This window comes from Amblyomma mixtum, chromosome 4, assembly GCF_055824585.1.
Source record: "Amblyomma mixtum isolate Tamu chromosome 4, ASM5582458v1, whole genome shotgun sequence".
NCBI lineage: Eukaryota > Metazoa > Arthropoda > Arachnida > Ixodida > Ixodidae > Amblyomma > Amblyomma mixtum.
In genome coordinates this window covers 89,924,655-89,948,763 of record NC_143015.1, presented here as the reverse complement: position 1 = coordinate 89,948,763, position 24,109 = coordinate 89,924,655, and the positions used below count along the sequence as shown (strand labels likewise).

The 24,109-nt window shown below is 46.2% G+C and overlaps 1 protein-coding gene across 1 annotated transcript in view; it reads left to right on the top strand.

The window, feature by feature from the left end:
- Nucleotides 1–10,712, top strand: part of LOC149347371 (uncharacterized) — a 19,439-nt gene extending 8,727 nt beyond the window's left edge. Inside the window, exons 3-5 of the mRNA XM_089585565.1 lie at nt 5,718–6,084; nt 7,642–7,801; nt 10,479–10,712. Of these exons, the coding sequence (XP_089441691.1) occupies nt 5,718–6,084; nt 7,642–7,801; nt 10,479–10,648 (697 nt within the window). The 3' untranslated portion in view covers nt 10,649–10,712. The remainder of the gene's footprint in view (nt 1–5,717; nt 6,085–7,641; nt 7,802–10,478) is intronic.
- The last annotated feature ends 13,397 nt before the right edge of the window (nt 10,713–24,109 follow it).

Below are 24,109 nucleotides of genomic sequence, written 5' to 3'. Positions count from 1 at the left end.
ATCTAAAAACGTTGTGAAGAAACGGCAGCGCAAAAAGAAAAATACAAGGACGAGGAAGTGACGGCTCCGCGCCGTCTGTGTCGTCTCGTCTCCGCACCTGTATTCTTTGCGCTGCTATTTCTTCACAAAGGGCCGCCGCGGTGGCTGAGTGGTTATGGCGCTCGGCGCTGACCCGAAAAACGCGGGTTCAACCCCGGCCGCGGCGGCTGGAATTTCTTTGGAGGAGAAATTCTAGAGGCCCGTGTACTGTGCGATGTCAGTGCAGGTTAAAGAACCCCAGGTGGTCGAAATTCCCGGAGCCCTCCACTACGGCGTCTCTCATAGCCTCAGTCGCTTTGGGACAAAACCAAACCATTTCTTCACAAAGGGCTGCAACTACCTGCATACCCCAGTGAAACGTTCCATGTGACGGTTCCGAAAAAAATTTGTTATCGGTAATATGCGTCTCGTATGTTTTGTGTGTGCACAGGAATTAGAACTGTACGAACGAAAATGCAGAATAATGCGAATTCATGCCAGCTGCGTATGAAGTCATAAAAACAATGCGAAATCATACTGACACCGTAGGCTTCAGCAGGAAAAACGCGCGGGAAAAAAAATTCAGGGGGAACTTCGGCTCTCGAAAGTGCTGCAAGGCGAAAGCCTTTCCTGGGGCACTGTTTGGCATCGACAGCGAGACTGTTTGTGCTGTACTAGTGCTTTATTTGACTACACACTTTGACTACACATTACAACTACACACTTTGACTGCTGACTTTGACTGCTTCTTTAGCACGACTCTCTCTCTCTCTGCATCGATAAGTTTGGTTGCAACCATGGCTCTGTTTGCAGTAATGAGGTATGTAATGTGGTCACCCACGGACGCCTTACGCCCCCTGTCGGAGCGGACGACAACTATTTTATTAGTTGTCGTGTGCTCCAAAAGGGGGTGTCAGGCATCCGTGGGTGACCACATTACTTTGAATCCGCGCACTCTGAGGTCATAACCATTTCGACCATCCGAAAAGCCTGACACCTCTGCTGACAACCTTCTGTCGACAACACTGAGGCATTAAAGGTTTTCGCCTTAATATGAACAGCATACGGGGATAGCCGCAAATTTTTCATGTCATACGTGTTCTCACTATTGGTACGCGCAGTTCGAACGGAGCAGCATCTGCTTTGCAGGGCCGTTATTCTCCAGGCGCTTCTACCGAAAAATGTACGTTTTGAACCTCATTTCGAGTGGGCAATAAAATTGTGACCCATAGCTTTGCTATTCCACGCTACATTATAATCACAAATACACCTATATGAGAGTAAAGAGAGAGTAAGTTGTCCTCTAGCGCACTTTCCTTTCATAAAAGGCAGTGCACTAGAGGCCAGACTACTCCCTTATTTTACACCTTTCGGTTCAGAGTGTACTTTTCCCGCGCAAACACAGTTAAATTGTCCTGATTTCCCTGCGCCGTAAGATACGAGAAAAACTTGCCAAAAAAGTTCGGAGAGCATTAAAAATTTGAGAAGGGATTAACGGATTCTGAAGAAAAAAATGATTCCCGGTTTTCTTGTTTCCTGTTGTTTTTACCTGCCCTGTACTATATCTTGCCAAACTGGTCACCATGTACGCGCTAAATTGACCTCAGTATGTGAAAGCGATACTGCATTTAGGAGCTATACCAATTTACGACAGTGTTCGATTCTTGATTTGTTCTTTCGTCCTGCTTCACCCTATTGCATTTAAGGTCCACTGTATTGTATCAATTAAAAAAAATGCCTGTGGAGTTTAATTGTTACTCGTTCCTTTTGTTTTCTCGGATACTTGCCATAAAAGCATGACTTGAGTTTGTTGTATACTAAAGAAAATCATGTAATGTGTTTTCATGTAGGAATCGGAGAAGGCTCCTGCCCTTACTATTGTCCGTTAGACCCACTTCCTGTAAAATTCGTGTCCCTGAAGCCCTTTTGCCTGCACAAGTCCACAACAGGTGGCGAAGTACGTTGCACTAGTGAAAAACAAGGCTGGCGTATTTTTTGAGTGCACACACGTGCTGAGGCAGAAAAGATAGATCACATAGCTGCATTTGAACTCATTCTGTCACGTGCTCATGTAGGAGTGTGCCCGTTGAAATTGTAGCTTATTTTTCGAGCGTCATTTTTTGTTCTAAAAAATATGTAGGGCATGAAATACAATGGGAATAGGCCGCCGCGGTGACTCAGTGGTTATGGTGCTCGGCTGCTGACCCGAAAGACTCGGGTTCGATCCCGGCCGCAGCAGTCGAATTTCCATGGATGCGAAATTCCAGAGGCCCGTGTGCTGTGCGATGTCAGTGCACTTAAATAACCCCAGGTGGTCGAAATTTCCGGAGCCCCTCACTGCGGCGTCCCTCATAGCTTGAGTCGCTTAGGGAAGTTAAACCCCCATAAACTTAAATATAATGGTAATAGGAGTTTTGTAGCGAAAGCACTACTTCACGAGGTCGAGCCGCCTCGAAGAGTTTGTGTGGAGCTTGACCTTGAGTGTGTGCTGGATGAAATATATATAAATATTGCGGCGACTGGGATTCAAACCCGCGGCGGCCCGAGCAGATGAGCTTCGCTGGCCACTGCACGAGAGCACTACGATACCGCCGCAGCCGGTCGCACCTAGTGTTAAACCGCAATAAGCTCTCATGCTGTGCATTGCAGATCGTCGTCCTCATCAACTAATACTATTACGGTGGTTAGCTCAGCAGCAGGCACGACAGGCTGCAGTCAGAAGGCACACCAAAACCAAGTCGTTGTTGTTGCCTCAAAAACTTTGCCACATACCCATGGTTGGAGATTGGCCAGGGTTCATGCAGATCCAAACAGGACAAAACTCGTCCAAGTTTATTTCAAGCGCCTGTTAAATAAAAATAAAGGAATCTGTGGAAAAAAAATCACGAAGTCACCCAAGCACTAGCTGCAGCGTCCTCGTTTTCGTCCTCGTTTCCCACGTGTTGTCCTATATAATCAACCTAATGCTTCTTACTGGGGAGTTTCCGGATGACCTAAAGATAGCTAAAGTAGTACCCGTGTATAAAGGGGGCGGTGCAACAAATATGAATAACTACCGGCCAATCTCTGTTCTAACTGTATTCTCAAAAATATTTGAGCGCGTCATTAATGATAGACTTACCAGCTTTTTTCAGAAACATAAAACAATAGCTGATGCACAGTATGGTTTTCAAGCAAATAAGTCTACGGAACAAGCTCTTATACATATAAAAGACAAAATTATTGAAAACATAGAGAAGAAACTCTTAACCCTTGGTCTATTTATAGATCTTCGGAAAGCGTTCGATACTGTGCAACATGACATATTGATAAAAAAGCTAGAGATCTGCGGGATTCGGGGCGTTGCACTGAGGCTGTTGCAAACGTACCTGAAAGAAAGGTCACAGTATGTAGTCATAAACGATCGCACTTCGAGTAAAATGAAGATACAACACGGGGTCCCTCAAGGATCAATTTTGGGGCCTTTACTCTTTCTTATATACGTGAATGATATGACTATGATACCAGGATCCCCCCAGTTAATCATGTATGCTGACGACACGAACATATTTTTTACAGGAACAACAAAAACATGCCTTGAAAAATCTGTCAATGATTACTTATTAAAACTTTCCAGGTGGCTACAAGCCAATCGCATTACTCTAAATACAACAAAATCTAAATACGTAATTTTTAAACCCACAAGCGTTAGGGACCAGAACCCAATTAGCATCAGATATGAAGGTAGCCTGTTGGAGGAGGTCACTGAGCAAAAATTCTTGGGTGTATGGTTCAGCAGTGATCTGTCCTGGAACGCCCATGTTAGTTGCCTTAAGTCCGATTTATCACGGGTCATTGGTTGTCTTTACAGAATCCAGCACTTGATTCCATCCTGGATGAAGCAGACACTATATTATTCTCTATTCTATTCTAGAATAAGTTATGGCATTTTAGTCTGGGGTACGACAACTGATTCTAATTACAAAAAATTAATTACTTTACATAAGAAGGTGTTACGCATATGCGAAAATTATCCTGGCGAGAAAAGGGAACTAAGAACGCATCCACTTTTTTTAAAGTACGATATGCTGACGGCAGATAAGGTATACTACTTTAAGTTGCTACAATGGGTACATAAAAATCGTTTGTACGTCACATCCACCGACAGAGTAAACTTGTACGCTATCAGAGACCCGAAAATAGAGATACCGAGGATAAGGACAAATTATGGCCGTCAAGCACTGTCTTTTCAAGTTATCAGAATTCTCAATAGAAGAGATATAAATATTAATTACAGTAAACCCTTCTCCACTTTCAAAAATGAATGTAAAGGAGCTCTTCTCTGTAGCGATGTCACCTATAGCAATCGCTAAAATTTGTCATGCAAGCATGTTGTAGTCCAATTTTTTTTCCACAGTTACTGATTCTGTGTTCGCAACTATGTACTCTTGTTTGTGCTTATATGTCCATAATGCCTTGTTTTTCAGTAGGCTAGAATAAGCCTTAAGTAGAACTTTGTTATTTGATGTAGTGTTTCATGTATGTCTTGGTCTTTGTTTCTTATTTATATACTCATCGTACATTTATGATGCAAATTTTTGTCAAGCGCTTTTGTCTTTTTTTGCTGAGTGTGTATGTATATTCCTGTGTATGTTCTTCTGTATATATGTATTTTCCTCTGTATAACGCTTACTTTTGTGCCTACATTTCTTTGTTTCTTTTTTTTCTTCCATATCAACAATACTATTTTGTACCGGCCCGCCGGACTTTTGTAATTTTTATGTTTGTTTGTCATGTAGTAGGGGGCTGAGGCCCTGTCGGCAACAGTGTGCCTTTAGCCTCAGCCTCTTCTTAGGCAAATGTCTAAGCAACAAATAAAAAGACAAAAAAAACTGTACAGCGTCAAAACACAGTCCTATTCGCCTAGCGACTATGCCCCATAGCCCTACCACTATCCAAATAATAACGTTTCCAGACGTGCCGACGACCCAGCAGAGCAAAACCATGACCCAGACAGTCTAAACACATGCTTTCGCAAGTCTATTTAGTTTAACTACGCTAAAATATTGGCACTTTCTTAAGGGTAAGCAAAAACTACTGTCTTTGCCCTAGCCTGCTGCGCGCGTGATACGCCAGGAATTGCGGAGTGAAATAGGTTGGTTGGTTTATGGGGTTTAACGTCCCAAAGCAACTAAGGCTATGAGAGACGCCTTAGTGGGGGGCTCCGGAAATTTCGACCACCCGGGGTTCTCTAACGTGCACTGACATCGCACAGTACACGGGCCTCTAGAATTTCTCCCCCAAAGAAATTCAACCGCCGCGGCCGGGATCGAACCCGCGTCGTTCGGGTCAGCAGCCGAGCACCATAACCGCTGAGCCACCGCGAAAAACCCTGCAACTTTCACAGCTTCGTCTACCGTTAGTGTTTATCTCCTAAAGCGTGCTATTGATACCAGTGTTCTTGTGTTGTGTGCCAGTGTTGCTTCTATATGCCTGAACAGCGCGAGCTTGTACAAAGCATTTTTCTTTCTTATTTTTTTTCTTTTCTTCTCGGTGTTAATCTGCTCAAGCAGGCGGATGACACCACTGTTATCATTATCATGTCTTGTCGCGCTTTTTTTTCTTCACAATGTGTGCTCACTCCTGCCAAAGGCCTTCTGCGAAGGCTGGCAGTACCTCTGAAATAAATAAATAAATAAACCCCGGCCCCAATTTTTCAGCTTCACCCAAAGGTTCCTGCTGCCCCGCGTGCCTTCCTGGTGCAAGAGGCTGGTGGGCGCCGACAAATCGGAACTGATGCTCGCATACGCCCGCGAAAACCGCGCTGACCCGCGGATCGACTACCGAGCCCTGGACCTAATGGCGGACGACGACGTGGCGAGATTCGTGAGGGAACAGGGCCGCTTCCAGAGGGTCTACTCCTTCTTGACCATACAGTGGATGGCCGACCAGCGACACGCGATGAGGAACATCGAAGCCCTGATGGCACCGGGAGGGGAGTGCTTTCTACTCTTTTCGGCCAGGCTGAACGCCCACGAAGTGCTCATGGCCGTGAAGAACTCGCCCCGGTGGAGCAAGTACTCCAAAGTAGGTTGAATAGAACAAGCAGTCGGGCTAGTTAGTTCATGGAGGAAGGAAAGAATTTAGGAGTGGCCATTACGTCACATTTTTTGAAGCCGGACTATCTTAGAAAAAAAAATGTGCGTGTTTGGAGGCTAAGAGCAGCGTGATGAAACGCGAGGACAAGGTAGGGACGAGACAAGTGACGAAGTTCAGTGCTTTCTTGTGCCGTCCTCGTCTTGCGCTCGCGTTGTTTCGTGCTGCTGTTATGGTAAAGCCAAGTATATTGCCGTTTTGTGCACACACACTTGCTCATGCGTATATTCATTGGCCGCTTAAGCATTCAAGCACTCGCATGCGACCCAGACACTGTCGATTAAAGAGCAGCGAACTTCCGTTGCGCAATAATAATAAAAAAAAACCTTAAAAGTGATAGGGACGCTCGAGTTTAGAGTGTAATAAAAATAGTGTTTATTTAATAAAGTTAAACTCGGAAATAATGACACGTATTTATTATATTTATACATAAAGCAGTTTGCGGGGATACGGTGGGTGCAGCTTGTAATGGACAGGGTTAATTGGAGAGACGTAGGAGTGGTCTTTGCCCTACAGTGGGCGTAGTGAGGCTGATGTTGATGACGATGTGTAAAGTGCAATTCCTTGCCTTTGAGACTGCAGGACGACAAGAAGATGATCTCTGAGGCTACGTGTGCACTGAACGATGCCGAACGCTTAAAATAGAAAACTGTGCTATCCAACCTACGCGACACCAGCGTGTGGTCAATACAGGCGGTGTGGTAATATCTTAATTCCATAGCGTTACGTGGATCTTACATGACCAGCTGTGTTTTCTCGTAGGGTACTGGTACTAATTATTTCCGAATTGCGTACAGAGGAAAGAGAGCTCATTGTTAAAATGAAAGTTCGGAGTTTTTTTCAACACTTCGAGTCAATTATGACATCACATCCGCTGTCTCCCGCGGAGCAAACTGTTTTTCGAAATACAGAATAAAAATATTTTAAAACAGAAAAAAAACAACAAACTGAAGCCGAAACTTGGTTCGTATACAAGGATTATGCTAGGATTGACGCAGCAGTGACGTCACAGACATTATCTGAAAAAAAAAGAGAAACACTCATACGCGTGGTGAATTACTTAAATAACGACTGGAGGTGACAACTCCGTTCATACAAAGCGTAAGGCGACCTAATGCAAGAATCAAAATGTTTTCTTCTCGTGGGTAACCGGAAATAATCTATGATCAATGATTGTGACGTCGCAAACGAACTGCTGCCCGCAGAAATAACCTGAACTGAGGCCACAAAAAAGGCAAATTAATTTGCGCAGGAATGAAATGGTGCGCTGCTGCCAAACTTGGTGGAAGGGAACAGTACGAGGAGGAGAATCCACAGTAAAAAGTTTCATCGGAATACGTGGATCACAAGAAACCCTCGTAGTTGCCGCTTAATTAAGGCTCAGTGTGGCAGGCGATCTATCGCACGGTTCAGTGATCGATCATCTTACTTTGGAAATGGTCTGAGAATGACTGAATAAACGCTGCACGTTCCTCCTGCGTGCGACAGCTTTTGGAAGACGCCATCCCGGAAACAACCGAGATGGAGGACACTGGTTCCCTGCGAACTTACGCCGCCCAGCTGGTCCGTGCTACCAACTTGACTCCACTGGCTTGCGAGATTTTATCTTTCACGGCGCAAAACGGACTCAAGAATGACGAGGCTTGTGGTATGTGTTTGCAGCCAAACCTTTCCAGCGCATGCATTTCAAGGCGAAAAAACTTTTAATGGCTCATTGAAATTGAAATTGAACTTTATTCCGTCGAGGCGGAAAGGGACTCGAACAAAAGTGTAAACATATCACTTGACGTGGTTCGAGCCTCCATTTACAAGGCATACAGCAGTTGCACATTTACATGTATAGCAGCATAGTCACGATAACATACACACATAGAAAGTGAGTCAAGACCTTCATGTCTGAAAAGAAAAAAATCGCATTTTACACAACAATAAGATATCCCCATCACACCAAGACCAGCATAATACACCTTAGAAAAGAAAAACATCATTATACAATTATAGCGAGCATAACCATCACTCTTGTTGTGTAAAGAAATTCTTCAGAGTTCGGGTGCTAACACTTCGGATATCAATATCGTGTTTATGGAGATAATTTAACAAGGTTGGAAGTGAATATTCGAGCATTTGACGGCTGATGGTTGTGCGTATGAATGGAATTTTCCAAATTCAGTTGACCGCGATGTAGATCTACCTTCTCTTAAACTTAGATTTGATATGGTTTGAATGAGGACCTCATTGTTTTGGACATCCTGTTTATATCTTTTGGCTAAAATATAAGAGTAGAGCCGATGCACAGAAAGTACTTTGAATTGCATAAACAGGCTTCTAGTGTGTGCATAAGGATCTACCCCTGCGATAAGGCGAACTGCTTTTTTTGTAGCATGTGAATCTGTTGTAAATTTGTAAATTTTGTGCTTCCCCTTACTAGAAAACAATAAATTGGGGTCGGTAGAAAATATTTGAATTTCGCTGGTAAGCCGACGCTTTTGGCAATTCGGGAAACAATATTGTTAACGTGAGTGTCCCATAACATGTGTTTATGAAAATGTACACCAAGTATTTTTATTGTATCGACGACTTCTATTGTTGTGTCACCGAAGGTTAAATTAATACGTTGCGCTGATGACTGCCTTGGAGTGAAGATAACGACTTTTGTTTTCTTGCTGTTAATCTGCAGCGAATTTGCGACACTCTAAGAATGTAAATAATTCAGAGAGTTCCTAATATTATTTTCCAGGGAGTCATAACTATTGCCTCGAAACAACAAGAAACAACAACATGCTCGCGGTGTCCGTCCGTGCGCTGGAATCGTGCCAACTGTGGCCTCTCCTCCGCGCAGAGGCGCAACCTCCTCCCCTCCTTAGCAACCGGCGCGCCGGTGTGGGGCGCAGCTGTGCGTAGCAACCATGACGTCACACAATAGCGGTAGAACGAGCGCGCCCGCGTCGGCGGCGGCAACTGCACCGCCGCTCCTTCGCCAGACGTCTCGTTGCAGTCGAGTGAGTGAAACGCATGGCTCCGAAGCGGCACAGTGATTCCGCGCCAAGCGGTTCGGGGAAGCGGCAGTGGGTTGATCTGAAGGCTTTCGCCAAGCACACTTTAGAATTTCCAAAGTGTCTTCAGTAATTTTTCTTTTAGAAGGAACTCATCGGTGAACATTGCCTTCGAGTGAACTTTAAGAAGGGATGTATCGAGCTACCATACTAGATGATTTTGGTACTACCATTGTTACGGTATTACGATACTACCTGATTATGGTAAGCGCTTATTAGCGCTTCATTTTTAATGGCATTATAGAGCGTCTTCTTTATACGGCTCACTGTATTTACTGTGTTTACCTTCGTGTGCTAGTTAAAGAGGCCACGACACCAATTTTCGAAAGGAAACTGCTTATTGCATCTTATTGCCCGTTCGTCAAATTACAGTTTTTCGAAGTTTGAGCTAATTTGATGCGGTAAATATTTTTAAAATAATTTTTGTTTCTTTTAAAAATACCTTGCTGCTCTGGCAACCTTCGATTGCTGACGTCAGAGGAGGGCATATCCGTCCCGCGTCGTCTGCTGTGCGCTGTTCGCTGCGTTGAGGTACTTGCATGTAGGCCGTGGATGGTTACCCCCCGAGAAGTTTCTTTTTATTTAGCAAAATAGAAATCATTTTATTTTTCTTTGCGGAAGCCTTCAGCCTAGTGCGAGAGCTTAGTTGTCCTTGTAGAAGTGAACTTACTCGTGGCGGTGTCTTAGCACTTAACACAGGGCTAATTGGATAGAGACGGGGGAGGCCTTTGCTCTGCTGGGGCATAGTGAAACTGATGATGATGATATATACTCACATATAGTGCATCGCGCCAGAATACATGAGCTTTCGAGAAGCCTGCAGGCAGAGCAAACTCTCCAGTGCGCTTAACATGTCGATATAGCCAAAATTTGTTAAGCCGGAGCGACGAGGGTGACCGCGTTTTTGATAACAGCCTGCTAGTTAGCACGTACGTAATACAAAGCTGTGCAGACAAAGCTATGCCGAAATAAGTGCTCTTCTAACTCAGCCTATCTTTAAAACTGGTGCGAACGCTTGGGTGAAACACTCTGTATAACGCTACCATGCGTCTAGTACACAGTTGAGGCTTAAACTATTAATACAGCTGGCACAAAAGACAGCAAAGGTTGGGAAAGCTTGTCGAACTCAAAGTTAATCTTGCGGCGCCACTGCTCGCAAAAAAAAAAAAAAACGTTTTAATGTAATCAAGCCCGAAATTCAGATACACGCTTAGCGCAACAGTCTGATAAGAGCAGCGCCTCTGTTTTCACTTCACTCGTGTTTCTTTGCAGACTTTTACTCTCTGATGAACCCGATTAACGACCACCTCAGGGAAGACGAGAAAGAGGAGCTTCGGAAGTTCACGCGCCAAGCACTCGAAGACATCAGGAAGTACGGCGTTGGCTCTGTTAAGAAGGGCCGCAAAATCATTGTAATACACGCGTACAAGCCCATAAATTGAGAGCTACATGTCCATTCGGTATTGATTCTAAAAGCGCAGTACCATCCGTTGCCACGAATAAAAATATTTTAAATGCTATGGACTCTAGAACCAAAGTGGGGCCGTATAAACTTTAGCAAAGCAAGAAATCTGTGCACAGTTTTCACTGGTAGCCTAGCTTACGACGACTCTCATCAAAGTGAGGGCGGCTTTTCTTCAGTAGTCACTGAAGTTCAAGTGCGAACAGCAACCTCAAGAGAAACAGGTTGACATCCGTCGATCTTGAGTGAAATCTCGAAATTAAAACTAACGAAACATTCAGACATCACCGCAGTAAATGTATTCCACTACCGCCTTTAAGAAATGTCTGATTAAAGTTCAGTCATTTCCCTCGCACTAGCAATGACTAGTACCCCTTGGCAAACGCCGCTGTATCATCATCTACATTTTCCGAATACTTTCATCTTATTGAGAATGTTGTGTTTGCCACTGAGAAAGAGCGGTACCAATAGGTTGCCTCTCTCAAGCGAACTGATATTTTTGAGCCTTTATGATGTTTAGTTATTTTGTTTTGTGCCAAGAGATTGCATTTACAAACGCCCTATGAGGTTTTATTCTGTGTTGAAAATCTGCCCGTCCTCGTATTTTGTACTTACTCTTGTAATCAAATTCGTCCTTTCCACTCCTGTAATAGTCCCTCTGGGACTTAGAGTGTCAATGAATGAAATTAAACGAATGAGATTCCACATTCCACCACGGAAAGATCGATATGACGTTAAAGCTCTCAGTTATTACGTCGATTCATTTGAATCATAACTTGGTTTCCGGGTTCCTTCACAAAGGGGTAAAGAAGTACGTAATAAAAATCGCAGTAGTTAATCTCAGACAGCTTAACATAACTGCCATGAGTAGTAGCCGTCTGTTCTGTCGGCAACAGTCGCTCAGTTATTCGGTGTGACCGGTGATTGGACTGCAAGCAAATACACCAAGCAGTTTTAATACGTGCCTCCAGGAAGTTCAGTTCAAGTGAATATGTAAGCTGGTAGCTAAAATGAAGGAAATTTACTGAAACAGAAGTCCGGCCAGATTGGGCGAGTTGGTAACGATTCATGATAGTTGAACAGCGCAAACAAACACAGCAGAGTTTTAGAGCGAGAGATCTAGTCCTCGGGGTACGACTTCCGATTTCGATGTGGATGAGACAATGACCTTCAACGCCCCACAAGGTCAAAGCAAACTTAACTGCGTGGTGGTATGGCCCAAGCTATGGTAGAATGACCGCATGACTATATGCCTACAACCATTGGGTACTTGACCTTTAACCTTGACATTTGAGACAGGGGTCACCACATCGACAATTACCTTCAATGCCTCACCAGTGCAGACCATGCTTAACAAAGCGTTCACTCCTATAACTAGGTTCAGGCCAAGGTGGACCACAACAATTTTTTTCTTAAAATTGACACTTTAAGAAAAATTTCGGTTTCATCCTAAATTTTAAATTAAATTTTAATTTTCCAAGCAGATAGATAAAGTGCATCTCCGCGTTGCGGATTTGGCTGCATGGACGGTTCAGGGAAGCTCTCAATAACGGATTCACTCGTGAAAAAAAAGAGAGCAACACCGCAAACTCTCATGAACCACTGTAACACAGCCAGTTTTCGGCAGTCGTTGCAACAGTTCCTCGATTCGAAAACAATGAAGCAGTTATACACATCGGAGTCTACATTTTGCAGCGAATCACGCGCACCTTCCAGCACACGGTATGGCAATGCCAGTGAAACCCGGGCACATCTCCGATTCTCTACCCGACTACTGCCTCCTAAGAGGAGCCGCTGACCGACTCCCCGTTCGAAGACCAGTCTGAACTGGTACGGCGGGCCTGGAAGATCATGGAAGCGACTGGGGTCTTGGACGAAGTACCTGACTCACGATATTTTTGTACAGTAAAATTTCTTCTCTTTCTTGAGACGTTGGTTTTCAGAGTACAGCTCCTGCTTCCTATGGTCTTCGACACGCTGGGTGGAACTTGGATTGGCCTAGGAATGCGCTGAACGTTCGCCCCTAGCGGCAACGCTCCACGGAACGTATATATCCTTTCCGCACAGGACTCACAACTGTGGGCACGCCAGAGCAGGCCTAACATAATTCAGGCCAACACGCTTACAAGGCGAAGCACACTCTCCCGAAGTGAGACGATGGAGGTTCCCTTTGCAAAAACTGTCAGCAACACGTGTCTTCTTGTTATAACTCCATGACAGGTCTGCTAGTTCATTCCAGGCTGTGGCACGAAAAACCATAACTTTAGCCGTGTGTGCACGACACCGTAAGCCGGGAGAAAAAATTTATAAGACGATTACGACACTCTCTAATGCGAAATTTGAACGCAGCTCCGTAAGTGATTTTATTTTGCGATATATTGAGGAAAAGAAGTTGAGAGATACATGTATACATGTATAGCTACAAAGCCCTGTTTACTTTCCACGGACACTCTTTCTTCAAGTAACATGCATATCCCAGTCTTTGTCATGAAGGTGGCTTTGTGGCCGGAGGAATGGATGAAGATATGTTCAACCTACTGCTTCAATGCCTGGCAATGCATCAATGCAATGCATCAATGCTATTGAGCGTGCGGGCGAAGGGTCAAATCAATTCAATTTTTTCAATTCAATTTCAATTTATTTTCCCATGTACACATGGTGAGGGCCGAGGGAAAAAAGCCAGAAATTTTGGCTTGACGTGCCCCTCGGCCCCTACATTGGAGGGCAGCAGGTAACATAAATGTTTTAAACAAGTAGCATCTCAAAATGCAAACATCTCAAAATGGAAATGCAGCAGCATTTCCATGCAGGCGAAATGCAGAAACTGCAGTTGTGTGCGGCGTAAGTTTACAGCTCTCTAATTTGTTAGTAATGCTATGGGAGCGTTAACCAGACGGTTGATCAGCGTCGCATGAAGGACCGCAGGGGCAAAACGGACGATAGTAGGCGCATGCCATGCAGGCGAAATGCAGAAACTGCAGTTGTGTGCGGCGTAAGTTTACAGCTCTCTAATTTTTTATTAAGGCTATGGGAGCGTTGACCAGAAGGTTGTTCAGCTTCGCATGCAGGACCGCAGGGGCGAAACGGACGAAAGTAGGCGCATGCGCGCACAGTTCTTGCCAGCAGCCGTGTCGTCTGCACGGCTGTTCTGCTTACGCGACACAACCCCTGCTTCTCGTCTACTCTCGACGCAAACAGACGAGCAGCGGTATTCGAGCAGCAGACGAGCATTACGCTCGTCGCGTCAGCTGTAGCCAATGTGAGAAGGTCGTTGCGTCACCCAGGTCACGTGACCTTGTGGTGCTATCACCACCTGCCAACCACATTGGGAGCGAACTGACTACCATGGCAGATGGAAGTGAAGTTAATGATTGGTCGCGAGATATTGCTCGGTAAGAGCGACAAGGGTCGCGCGACCACTACCGGGGGCTGTAATATAAACAGCCACCTGCCAGTGCAGTGACGCGTCGCAGTAACGCTGCGCCACTGCGCTGGTATAGGTATGAGGACTTATCACGATAAATGAATGTTAATTAGATAACTGCCAATTCTGCATATATGACCCTTAACCCACTGCAGCTGTCATCTCATACCCTTAAGGCGGAGCTTAAGCGTACCCTCCAATTGGAGAATGAACACATGCTTTGGCACGTCTAGTCGGTTTACTTACGATAAACACCCACCACTTCTTTTCCAGTCTTTTTATTGCTATTTCATGGTCGTTTATCGCAATAACAATGCGCTGTTCATTACAATGTATTATGCCTGTCATTTCAAGCGCAGGGTTGCTGGAAGACAATTTCAACTCAGCCGCTTAACAGTTGTTTGTCCGATCCCTCTGTGTAACCTAGATGGCAAGTGGGTCACTTAGATCACGTGATCTTGTAACGCCATAACAGCCTGCCGATAGGTTTGCGAACGAATTGTCCACCGTGGCCAGTGGCAATTCAAGTGATGATTGGTCGCGAGAAGTTCATCGGGAAGAGCAACCTGGGTCTCACAAGCTGCACCTGTGGGAGCACCTGCCATCCCAGGGCAGTGGCACATCGCTTAACCGCTGCACCACTGGCAGGCAGGAGTGTTGTGATGACTCCCGGCGATCTATGGACGTAAAGTAGAGGACCTTGAAAATCGAGGCTCGAACCGAAACCGAAGTGAAAATTAGGTGCTAGCACACCTAATTCGCATTTCGCCTAACTACGCTGAGTCGCCCTTCATTTTTTAATCCCCGTGTACGATCCTGAAAACGGGGCTCAAAGAGGAGGCTTCTAACACTGTGCGCTCATTCTGTTTTTAACTCATCAGAGCTTCATGCAGCTGCGTCCTTGTTAGATATATTTATGTTTTAGTTCAGAAAACAGCATGTGTATTTAAAATACAATACTTCTGTCAGTGTCAGAGCACGGTTCGAAATAAAGAGCAGAGAGCTTTCTTTCTTTTTTGTTTTTGGGTTTGCTCGCCGCAACTCCCTGCCGCTGCGGCATATGAATGCTACGAAAAGCTGCAACGGGAGAAGAGAAGCATGAGTAGTCGACGATCAGGTGGGCGACAAAAAAGACTGATTGCAAGCCGTGACGGTAAGCTGAACCATCCGCAAGACTCATTGGGGAAAGCCTGTCTTTTTCGCTTTTGGCGTTTTCGTGAACCGCAGTGCCATGAGCCGAGGTTATTGCGCACCTGTCGTCTGTAACTTGTGCTAACATGTTTCCGATGCCCCTCCACACACTAGCATAAAAAACAGACCACCGAGTGCGATGCTCAAAGGCGCTTGAGTACGAAGGTGAGATTATTCTTCCATACTAGAGAAGTCGTACATAAAGATCATCCTGATGCCGTTAGACGGATGGTTGATAAGCCGATCAACCAAACGCTCTTTCTAGATTGGGATTTCGTACAACCCTGGTAGAAAGCCACCAGCATTTTTACTGGCCGCTAATGAAGTTTATTGGGGCGGAAACGCCTTGACTACCGAGAAGACGTGAAAGCATGCGAAGGATGGCGGAGCAGGCTATGATAAGGAAGTGGTAGGGGTAATGCTTATTAAGTACGGGAAGATATCAGTGCGGATTAAAATGCAATCCCTCGTTAAAGATATTATTACGGCCATCGGCTTGGACGAGGAAGATGAAGTATGGTGCTTGTGTGTGGTGGACGGGGAGGACGAAGTGTTTTCGGGTGCTGGCATTTCTTGTATGGATGTCTCATGCTGTATATACGTGCAATTATACTTTTGTAAATATATATATTTCGACCCATTGCATTATTGGTGGAGTTGCTGGGTGGAGGGTGGGCTAACAAAATTAAGTAGGAAATGAACTTGGGATGACTATACAAATACTATGCTTGAGCGAATATTCGGTAATTTCGAATATTGCGTAGAATAGTAAAGTTATTCTATATTCGCTTCGATCTCAATGTGTTGTATTGAAAACTTCAAAGTATCAACCTCTAGCGAATAAGTTTTCTTGAACGACCTTGCCGAGAAATTGTGGACAAGCGCATTTTTCTGCGCGAAATTGTTTAAGAACGCATTTGTACCGCATATCGTAAGATTACACTATAACAATCAATACAACCCCAGATCTGCCTTCGGCAGGCTTGAATTTCGCTGCTATTGACGTTTTTGCAATCGTCAAAAAATGCTCCCCGTATGTTTTCTATGCACATCTCAACAACTTGATGCCAGCGACAGAAGAGGTTTAAAGGAAAGGTTTTGCGACGCATTTGAGGAATGGTCCATTACCTTAAACATTTCTATAAGTGCGACTGGCAATATTCCACTGTTGCTTTACAATTAAAATTTATCTATAAGAATCCTGGTCTCGAGCTTTCTTTGGTTTAGTCATTACCTCTTGCGGGAAAATATTGTGGAGCTCGCGTAAATACAATCTATTGAATGCAGGATCTACACCATGAGATGAAAATGTGTTAGAATTATACCCCCTTTGCTCCTAAACAAGAAAATAATGCATGCAATTCACCTGTGTTGTTCCTGGAACAGTGGGTGTTCAGGTGCAGAAATGACAAGTGCTGGGCCTTAGCTGAATAAAGATCTGTTGGAGAGGCGGTGTTGCAGCGAATTACACGTGATGAAGACAGGATTTCGGAATATCGAGGGGAAGTCACCTGGAGAAGCTGCGATGTGTTGGTCTTCCTAGCGAGTAATTTGCTTTCCTTTGCCTATGCATAATTATAATTCCTTTCTTCTTCTTCTTGGTAACCGTCTATTCTAGAAGCTTTTTGGGGACCGACCACAAGTACTGATTGACATAGCCGGGTAAACTGCCAGAAAGACCAAGGTCAAAGGTACGGATATGCTTTTTGCGCGCTTCAGGCGCATCGCGAGTGGCACGTTCCCAGAACCATCTTGCATACCGTGGCAGTCGAGTTAGAGGTCCAGATACGGCGAAACTACGGTATGCAGAAGCAATCTTTTATAATTCCAGATTTCCTAAATCATCATCCTACCATTCTCAGTCATGTAAACAAATCTTCATCTCTACGAAACTTGAAAAAAAAAGTGAACTTGTACTTGTTGTCTATTCAGATATAATTGTTTTCCTTGAAAGTGTAACATGCTTTCACTGTTTCTATTATTTATTGCATGTACTTACATTACATTTTAAGTATACGTATATACTTTACGTAGTTTTCTTACCCCGTGTTGATTGAGTGTTTTGTGTATTCAGAAAGGGGACTGACACTTAGTGTAGTGTTTGTATCACGATAAGCAAACGGCCAACTCACGGCCACGTGCCGGTATTTGGGCACCGCCCACTTGCCTGTCTGTATCTCGATATAAGCACATGCGTGTTGGTTTTCGCGGGCAGTCGTCTACCAGCGGGACGCGCGGTCTGACGGCGGGCTGACAATAAACCCGAGTTCTTGTTGTACCTCGGCTACAGTGTCGTTTCCCTTAGCAAGACACGACAACTTTTTGGCGACGAGGATGGGATTCTGAAGCAGAACGATGACCGATCCCACGGGGACCGTGAAGACGGATATTCAGCCAAGCGTACAAGAAGGACAACGACGGAGCGACTCGGAAACAGCCAGGATGGTCACGATTGGGCAAGTGGAATCTTTCGATGAATCTCAGTCGGATTGGGAAACTTACGAAGAAAGGATTAATGCATTCCTTAGAGTGAATAAGATTCCAGACGAGAACAAAGTAGATGCCTTCCTGAGTATCGTGGGTCCGAAGACGTACAAGTTGTTGAAGAGTTTGACTGCCCCGAACGCTCCTGCTAGTCAGTCTTTGTCAGAACTGCAGTAAGCATTACGAGAGCATCTGTCACCCAAGCCATCGGTTATTGCGGAAAGAGCAAGGTTTCACCGAAGAACGCAACAACAAACGGAGAGCATCGCGCAGTTCGTGGCAGGCCTCAAGCAATCTGCAGAAACATGCAACTTTGGAGCTAACTTAGAAGAAACTCTGAGAGACAGATTTGTATGTGGTGTTGCTAGCGCTGGCATCCAGAAGAGGCTTTTTGTTGAGGATGCATCTCTGACCTTCAAAAAGGCGGTTGAGATAGCCTTATAAGTGGAGGCGGCTTCCAAGAACGTCAGAGTGCCGACCTAGCAGTGCAACCCAGGAAGACCTTCACAAGTTTTCTGCAGAAGAGTCCCTTGCACGGAACGGTTCACCATGCACGCGATGTGGCTTGCGTCATCGCAACCGGGCTTGCCGGTTCCGAACAGCGACTTGCTTTAAATGCCACCGAGTAGGCCATATTCAAAAAGTCTGCCGCTCCCAGCTTGAATCCGATTCGCACCCTTCGAAAGCGAGCGGGCAAGACGCACGAAAAGGAAACTACCGGAGGCAAAGCTTCGGCGTGTTCGAGACCGAGGAAGACATCGAGCCACTGTTGCAAACAACGCTCGAGAAACCACGTCAAGAGCCGATACGCTTTACGATGTGTATTCAGGGAATTCCGCTTGACATGGAGCTGGACACTGGAGCAGCAGTGTCAGTGATGCCGTACAGTTTATTTCGCTCACGCTTCCCACAGATGAAGTTACGCCCGGCATCGGTGTTGCTTCGTACGTACACAGGGGAGTGCGTGCGCCCAAAAGGAGTGGTAACAGTAAATGTGAAGCATCAGCACCAGTCTCTCCAGCTACCTCTGCACATTCTCTGCCAGGAGGGTCCTGCTCTCATAGGACGAGACTGGTTATATCAGCTCAGGCTCAATTGGAGTAGCGTTAATCACGTGGGTGCGCAAGACCACCGGGACTTGGAACAAGTCTTAAACCGACATCCGCAGTTGTTCAACGATGAACTCGGCGAAATTCAAGGTGAGCAAGCTCAACTTTCCCTGAAGCCAGAACAGCATCCAAAGTTTTGTAAAGCTAGAAGCATTCCGTTCGCACTGAAAGAAGCGGTGGAGAAAGAACTGGAAAAACTAGTTAGTCTGGGCGTGATCGAGCCCATTTCGAACAGTGCTTTCGCCTCACCAATTGTACCTGTGGTAAAAAAAAGATGGCAGCGTACGCATCTGCGGAGATTATAAGGCCTCTTTGAACCCTTGCTTAAACATTGACAACTACCCCTTGCCCAAGATCGAAGAAATCTTGGCCACACTTTCGGGAGGGCAGGTGTTCTCGAAGATTGACCTGAGTAGAGCGTATCAGCAAGTGGTAATGAACAAGGTTTCGCGCGAGTACCTCACCCTCAACACGCACAAAGGACTGTATGCAGTAAATCGCTTAGTCTTCGGGGTGGCGTGTGCGCCTGCGATTTTTCAAAAGATAATGGACAACATGTTAAAAGGATTGAAAGGTGTGATACGCTACCTAGATGATATTCTCGTCACGGGCCGGAACGAAAAGGAGCACCTAGTGCACCTGGATGCGTTACTGAACCGGTTGCACGAAAGAGGAGTGCGGATTAAGGCAGAGAAGTGAGTTTTTTAAACCAGAATTGCAGTTTCTGGGTCACGTGGTCAGTAAACAAGGAATTGCAGCATCACCAGAGAAGGTAAAGGCCGTATTAGAAGCCCCCGTCCCAGCCGATAAAAACAGCTGAGAACGTTTACGGGCATGGTGACATACTACGGAAAATTTTTGCCAGAGTTATCAACAGTCATCTTCCCACTGAATCAGCTGCTGTGCAAGAATGCGCCGTGGGTCTGGAGTGAACAGTGCGACATAGCATTCAAAAAGATAAAAAGGCTGCTAATAAAAGCGCCGGTGCTGGCACATTACGATCCGGAAGCTAAGCTTCAGGTAGTGTGCGATTCCTCATCTTATGGGCTGGGTGCAGTCTTATCGAAAGTGGAACAGGATGGTTCCAGGCGGCCGATCGTGTTTGCATCACGCACATTATCGCCGAGTGAACGGAACTACAGCCAGTTAGAGCGAGAAGCACTCGCCTTAGTCTTCGGAATTAAGAAGTTCTATTACTATATTTACGGTAGAGAGTTCAGCTTGGTAACTGATCACAAGCCTTTACAGACGATACTCGGTCCCAAAACAGGAATACCAAGCATTGCCGCGGCTCGTTTGCAGAGGTGGGCAATTACGCTGTCGGCCTACCGTTACGATATAGTATATCGTTCAGGGGAAAGCAACGTAGAGGCAGACTGTCTGTCGCGTCCACCGCTGCCCGGGAGTGGCGAGAAGGAAGAGGACGACGAAGTAACCGCCTGCTACGCACTTCGGTGGGAGACTTTCCCGATAACAAGCTCGGACATTGCGCGGGAAACATCACGTGACCATACCTTACGGCAGGTTCTTCACGCGGTAACGGGTCAATGGCCCGAGCGAGTGGCTGATGAGGAGATGAAATCATTCGTTTCAAAAAGACTGGAGTTGTCGGTTAATCAAGGATGTTTATTTTGGGGAATGCGCATTGTGGTTCCCCCTTATTTACAGAAGACAATCCTGGACGAGCTGCACGAGGGGCATCCTGGAGTAGTGCGGATGAAGGAAGTTGCCCGGAGCTACGTCTGGTGGCCAGGAATTGACGCCGACTTGGAGAACACCGTGAAAACGTGTGCGGCCTGCCAGCAGCAACGAGCGATGCCTACCCAAGCTCCCCTTCATCCGTTGGCTTGGCCTACGAGGCCATGGGCCCGACTCCACTTGGATTTTGCTGGCCCGTTTCTTCAGCGCAACTTTTTGGTGGCGGTAGACGCTCATTCAAAGTGGCCGGAGGTTTTCCTGATGCCGTCGACCTCGGCAGAAGCTACCATCGGTAAGCTGCGTGACCTCTTCAGCCGTTTTGGTTTGCCCGAGGTCATCGTGTCAGACAACGGGCCGCAGTTTTGCAGCGAAGAATTTCAGTTATTCCTCAAGATGAACGGAATAAAACATGTACGGTCCGCGCCATATCACCCGTCAAGTAACGGTTTGGCTGAAAGATTTGTACGAACAGTTAAAGAAGCCCTGCGAAAGGACAACAGAGCCCGGCCCATTGAAGAACGACTAGCCAGTTTCCTTCTAGCGTACCGGAATACACCTCACGCAATCACCCAGCAATCTCCGGCTTCGCTTTTGATCGGGCGACCTCTCAGAGCTCGACTCGATTTACTTAAGCCTAGTACTCGTTCAGTGGTCGAGCAAAAGCAATTTCGACAAACTGGCAGTCGAAGAGAACTTCAGAGAAGTTTTTGCGTTGGGGACAAAGTGTTTTTGAAGAACTCTAGAGTAGGTCCAAGATGGTTGGAGGCAACGGTGACGTCACGCTCGGGGCCAGTGTCTTATGTGCTACAGGTGACAACACCACGTGGGGTCATGGAGTGGAAGAGGCATCAAGACCACATACGCACAAGGCAGGCAGACCCGGAGGCAACGTCTGCAGACCACGGTTGTGGCGCCCATGGTGAGGACTCCTGGCAGCCGTGGCAACCATCTGGGTCATCGACGGGCACTGATGAACAGAGTGCCATGCAGCCGCCGAAACAAGCAGCGGGCACAGCTGAGGAAGATCCAGGGGCGTTTGCCGCAGGAGGGGGAGTATCGACGGAAGCCCTCGGTTCCGAAGACATCGATCACGACTCGGGGTCTTCTCCTGGCGACAGGGGCCACGAAGCCCCAACACGACATCGGTATCCGACAAGGGAAAGACGTCCGCCGGATCGGTACACATCAGTGCCGTGATTGTGTCAACCAATTTTTGGAACTAGAGTTTGAACCGTTCACTTGTTTGTTATTTCTGTATAAAAACTAACCGTTTGTCATAAATGTCAACCATGTGTAATGAGAGCATGCATCGTCTAGGGAAGGGGGAATGTAGTGTTTGTATCACGATAAGCAAACGGCCAACTCACGGCCACGTGCCGGTATTTGGGCACCGCCCCCTTGCCTGTCTGTATCTCGATATAAGCACATGCGTGTTGGTTTTCGCGGGCATTCGTCGACAAGCGGGACGCGCGGTCTGACGGCCGGCTGACAATAAACCCGAGTTCTTGTTGTACCTCGGCTACAGTGTCGTTTCCCTTAGCAAGACACGACACTTAGTCAGGCATTTGTTGCCTTTTTGCCAGCCTCCTCGACAGACTTTCTGTATTTATGTCCAAATAAACATTAATTAATTAATCAAATTAAATAATTAATTCATATAGTCTCTCTCTATCCGAAGCCAGGCCGCCAGTGTGTCGATCAGAAATCCATGCGAAAGTAACCACAGCGACTATTTTCGAATTCCTGCCTCGTGGCCATAACTGTAGCGACCTACCGCACACGAATTCAAGCGAGCAAAATCATGAAAATTATAGTTCACTTTTTGTTAGCCCAGAGCGCCAAAAAGCTTTTTATGATGCTTATTAATGTTTCTTTGGGAAAAAGGTGCCAACAGCAACATGAAACACGCGAAAAAAAATTGCGATAAAAATTCGGAGGAGTCAAGCTCCGCATTAAGGGTATGACGCGATAGTTTATTCGATTAATGCTCCTATATGCCGAATTGGCCATTTTATATTTAACATTCATAGATCCCTGGGAGTCATCATATCACTCCTGGCGCAGTGGTTAAGATACGTACGGTGAAACGTACGCTCGCAGCGGCAAACCACGTAGAAGCACTTTTAGGCGCCTTGCCGAAACGCGCGGTTTTCAAGTTGCAGTCGTAGTTCATCGGTACATCGTTCTCTACAAACCCATGTCACGATCGCCAGCATAGCTTGCGAGCCGAAAGAACGGGCAGCAAACCGAAAGATTCGTGATGAACGCGCTTTGCATGTGCGCTGCGCTGTTCGCCGCTCACCGCGTGATTTCTGCGTCCGAGCACGGCCCCACTGCGCCCTATCGAGACGAGCGGGAGGCGCTGCCGTCGCGCGCTATCGGTTGGGGCAGTGATACATTGCGAGGAAGAGGAGGAGGAGGAGGAAGTGATTTTCGTGGGCGCTGCCTGATGGCGCTACGTGCGAGCCAAGCGAATAAAAAAAGAAGCGGAAACGTACTTTGCTACTCGCATAACTGCGACTTCTGTAATTTCCATGCTGATAATTACTAATATACACCACAGTACATGTCTTTAAAGCATCCTTCGAAGACAAAACCGTATTCACTCGACGCTTCTTTGTTCATTCCAAACCGTCCAGGTGGCGTGGCGGAGTGATTCGTGTGCTCGTTTCACACTCCGGAGGCCCTGGTTCTATTCCCCAACTCTACCAATTTCCCACTTGGTTTTATTCGTAACAGTAGCTTGGTAGCTTGGTAGCGCCTGTCCTGTCCAGTTCTGTGTCGTCCCTGTCCTTTTTGCGCTATGTTTTCTAAGAACTGATTTATTTATTAATGATTCTGGGATTTTTCGCTCACGGTCAACGCCGCCGACGCCGACGACGACACCGGCTTTTCTGCGACACGGAGCCCTTAACACTATCACGTTAAAATCAAGATAACAGTACGTAGAGATAACATAAGCGCTTATCAGTCCCAAGGCGCTCAGAGGGATGATTTTTAATTATTATTAGAATAAATAACTCATTAACGTAATGCGATGAAGAAAGCGGCGAGGACACCGTCGACCATCGGGACTTGCCCATATCTAGAGCGTAGGTACAAAGATGAAAAGAATTCAGCTCCCTACAAACAGTCAAGGGCATCATAAATGCGTCCCCGAGATTAGTAGCCTTTGCAGGCGATTTTGTTGAGGCGCTGGTAGTCAACGCAAAAGTGGATAAAGCAGTCTTCCTTGGTGACAAGGACGACGGGGGAGGCCCAAGGACTGCTCGACAGTTGTATGACGTCACGGTGCAGCATGTCGTTCACCTGTTCGTCGATGACCTGACGTTCTGGTGCCGAGACACGATATGGTCGTTGACTCAACGGCGAATGGGTGCCGGTGTCGATCCGATGGGTGGCAGCCCTTGTGCGGCCCAAACAGTGGTGGAAAAAGTCAAATGAGGATTGATATTTATCTAGCAGAGCCAGAAGCTGAGTCTTCTCCAGCGGCGCGAGACTGACTCCCCCCTCTCGATGCCTCCCTGGAATCTGA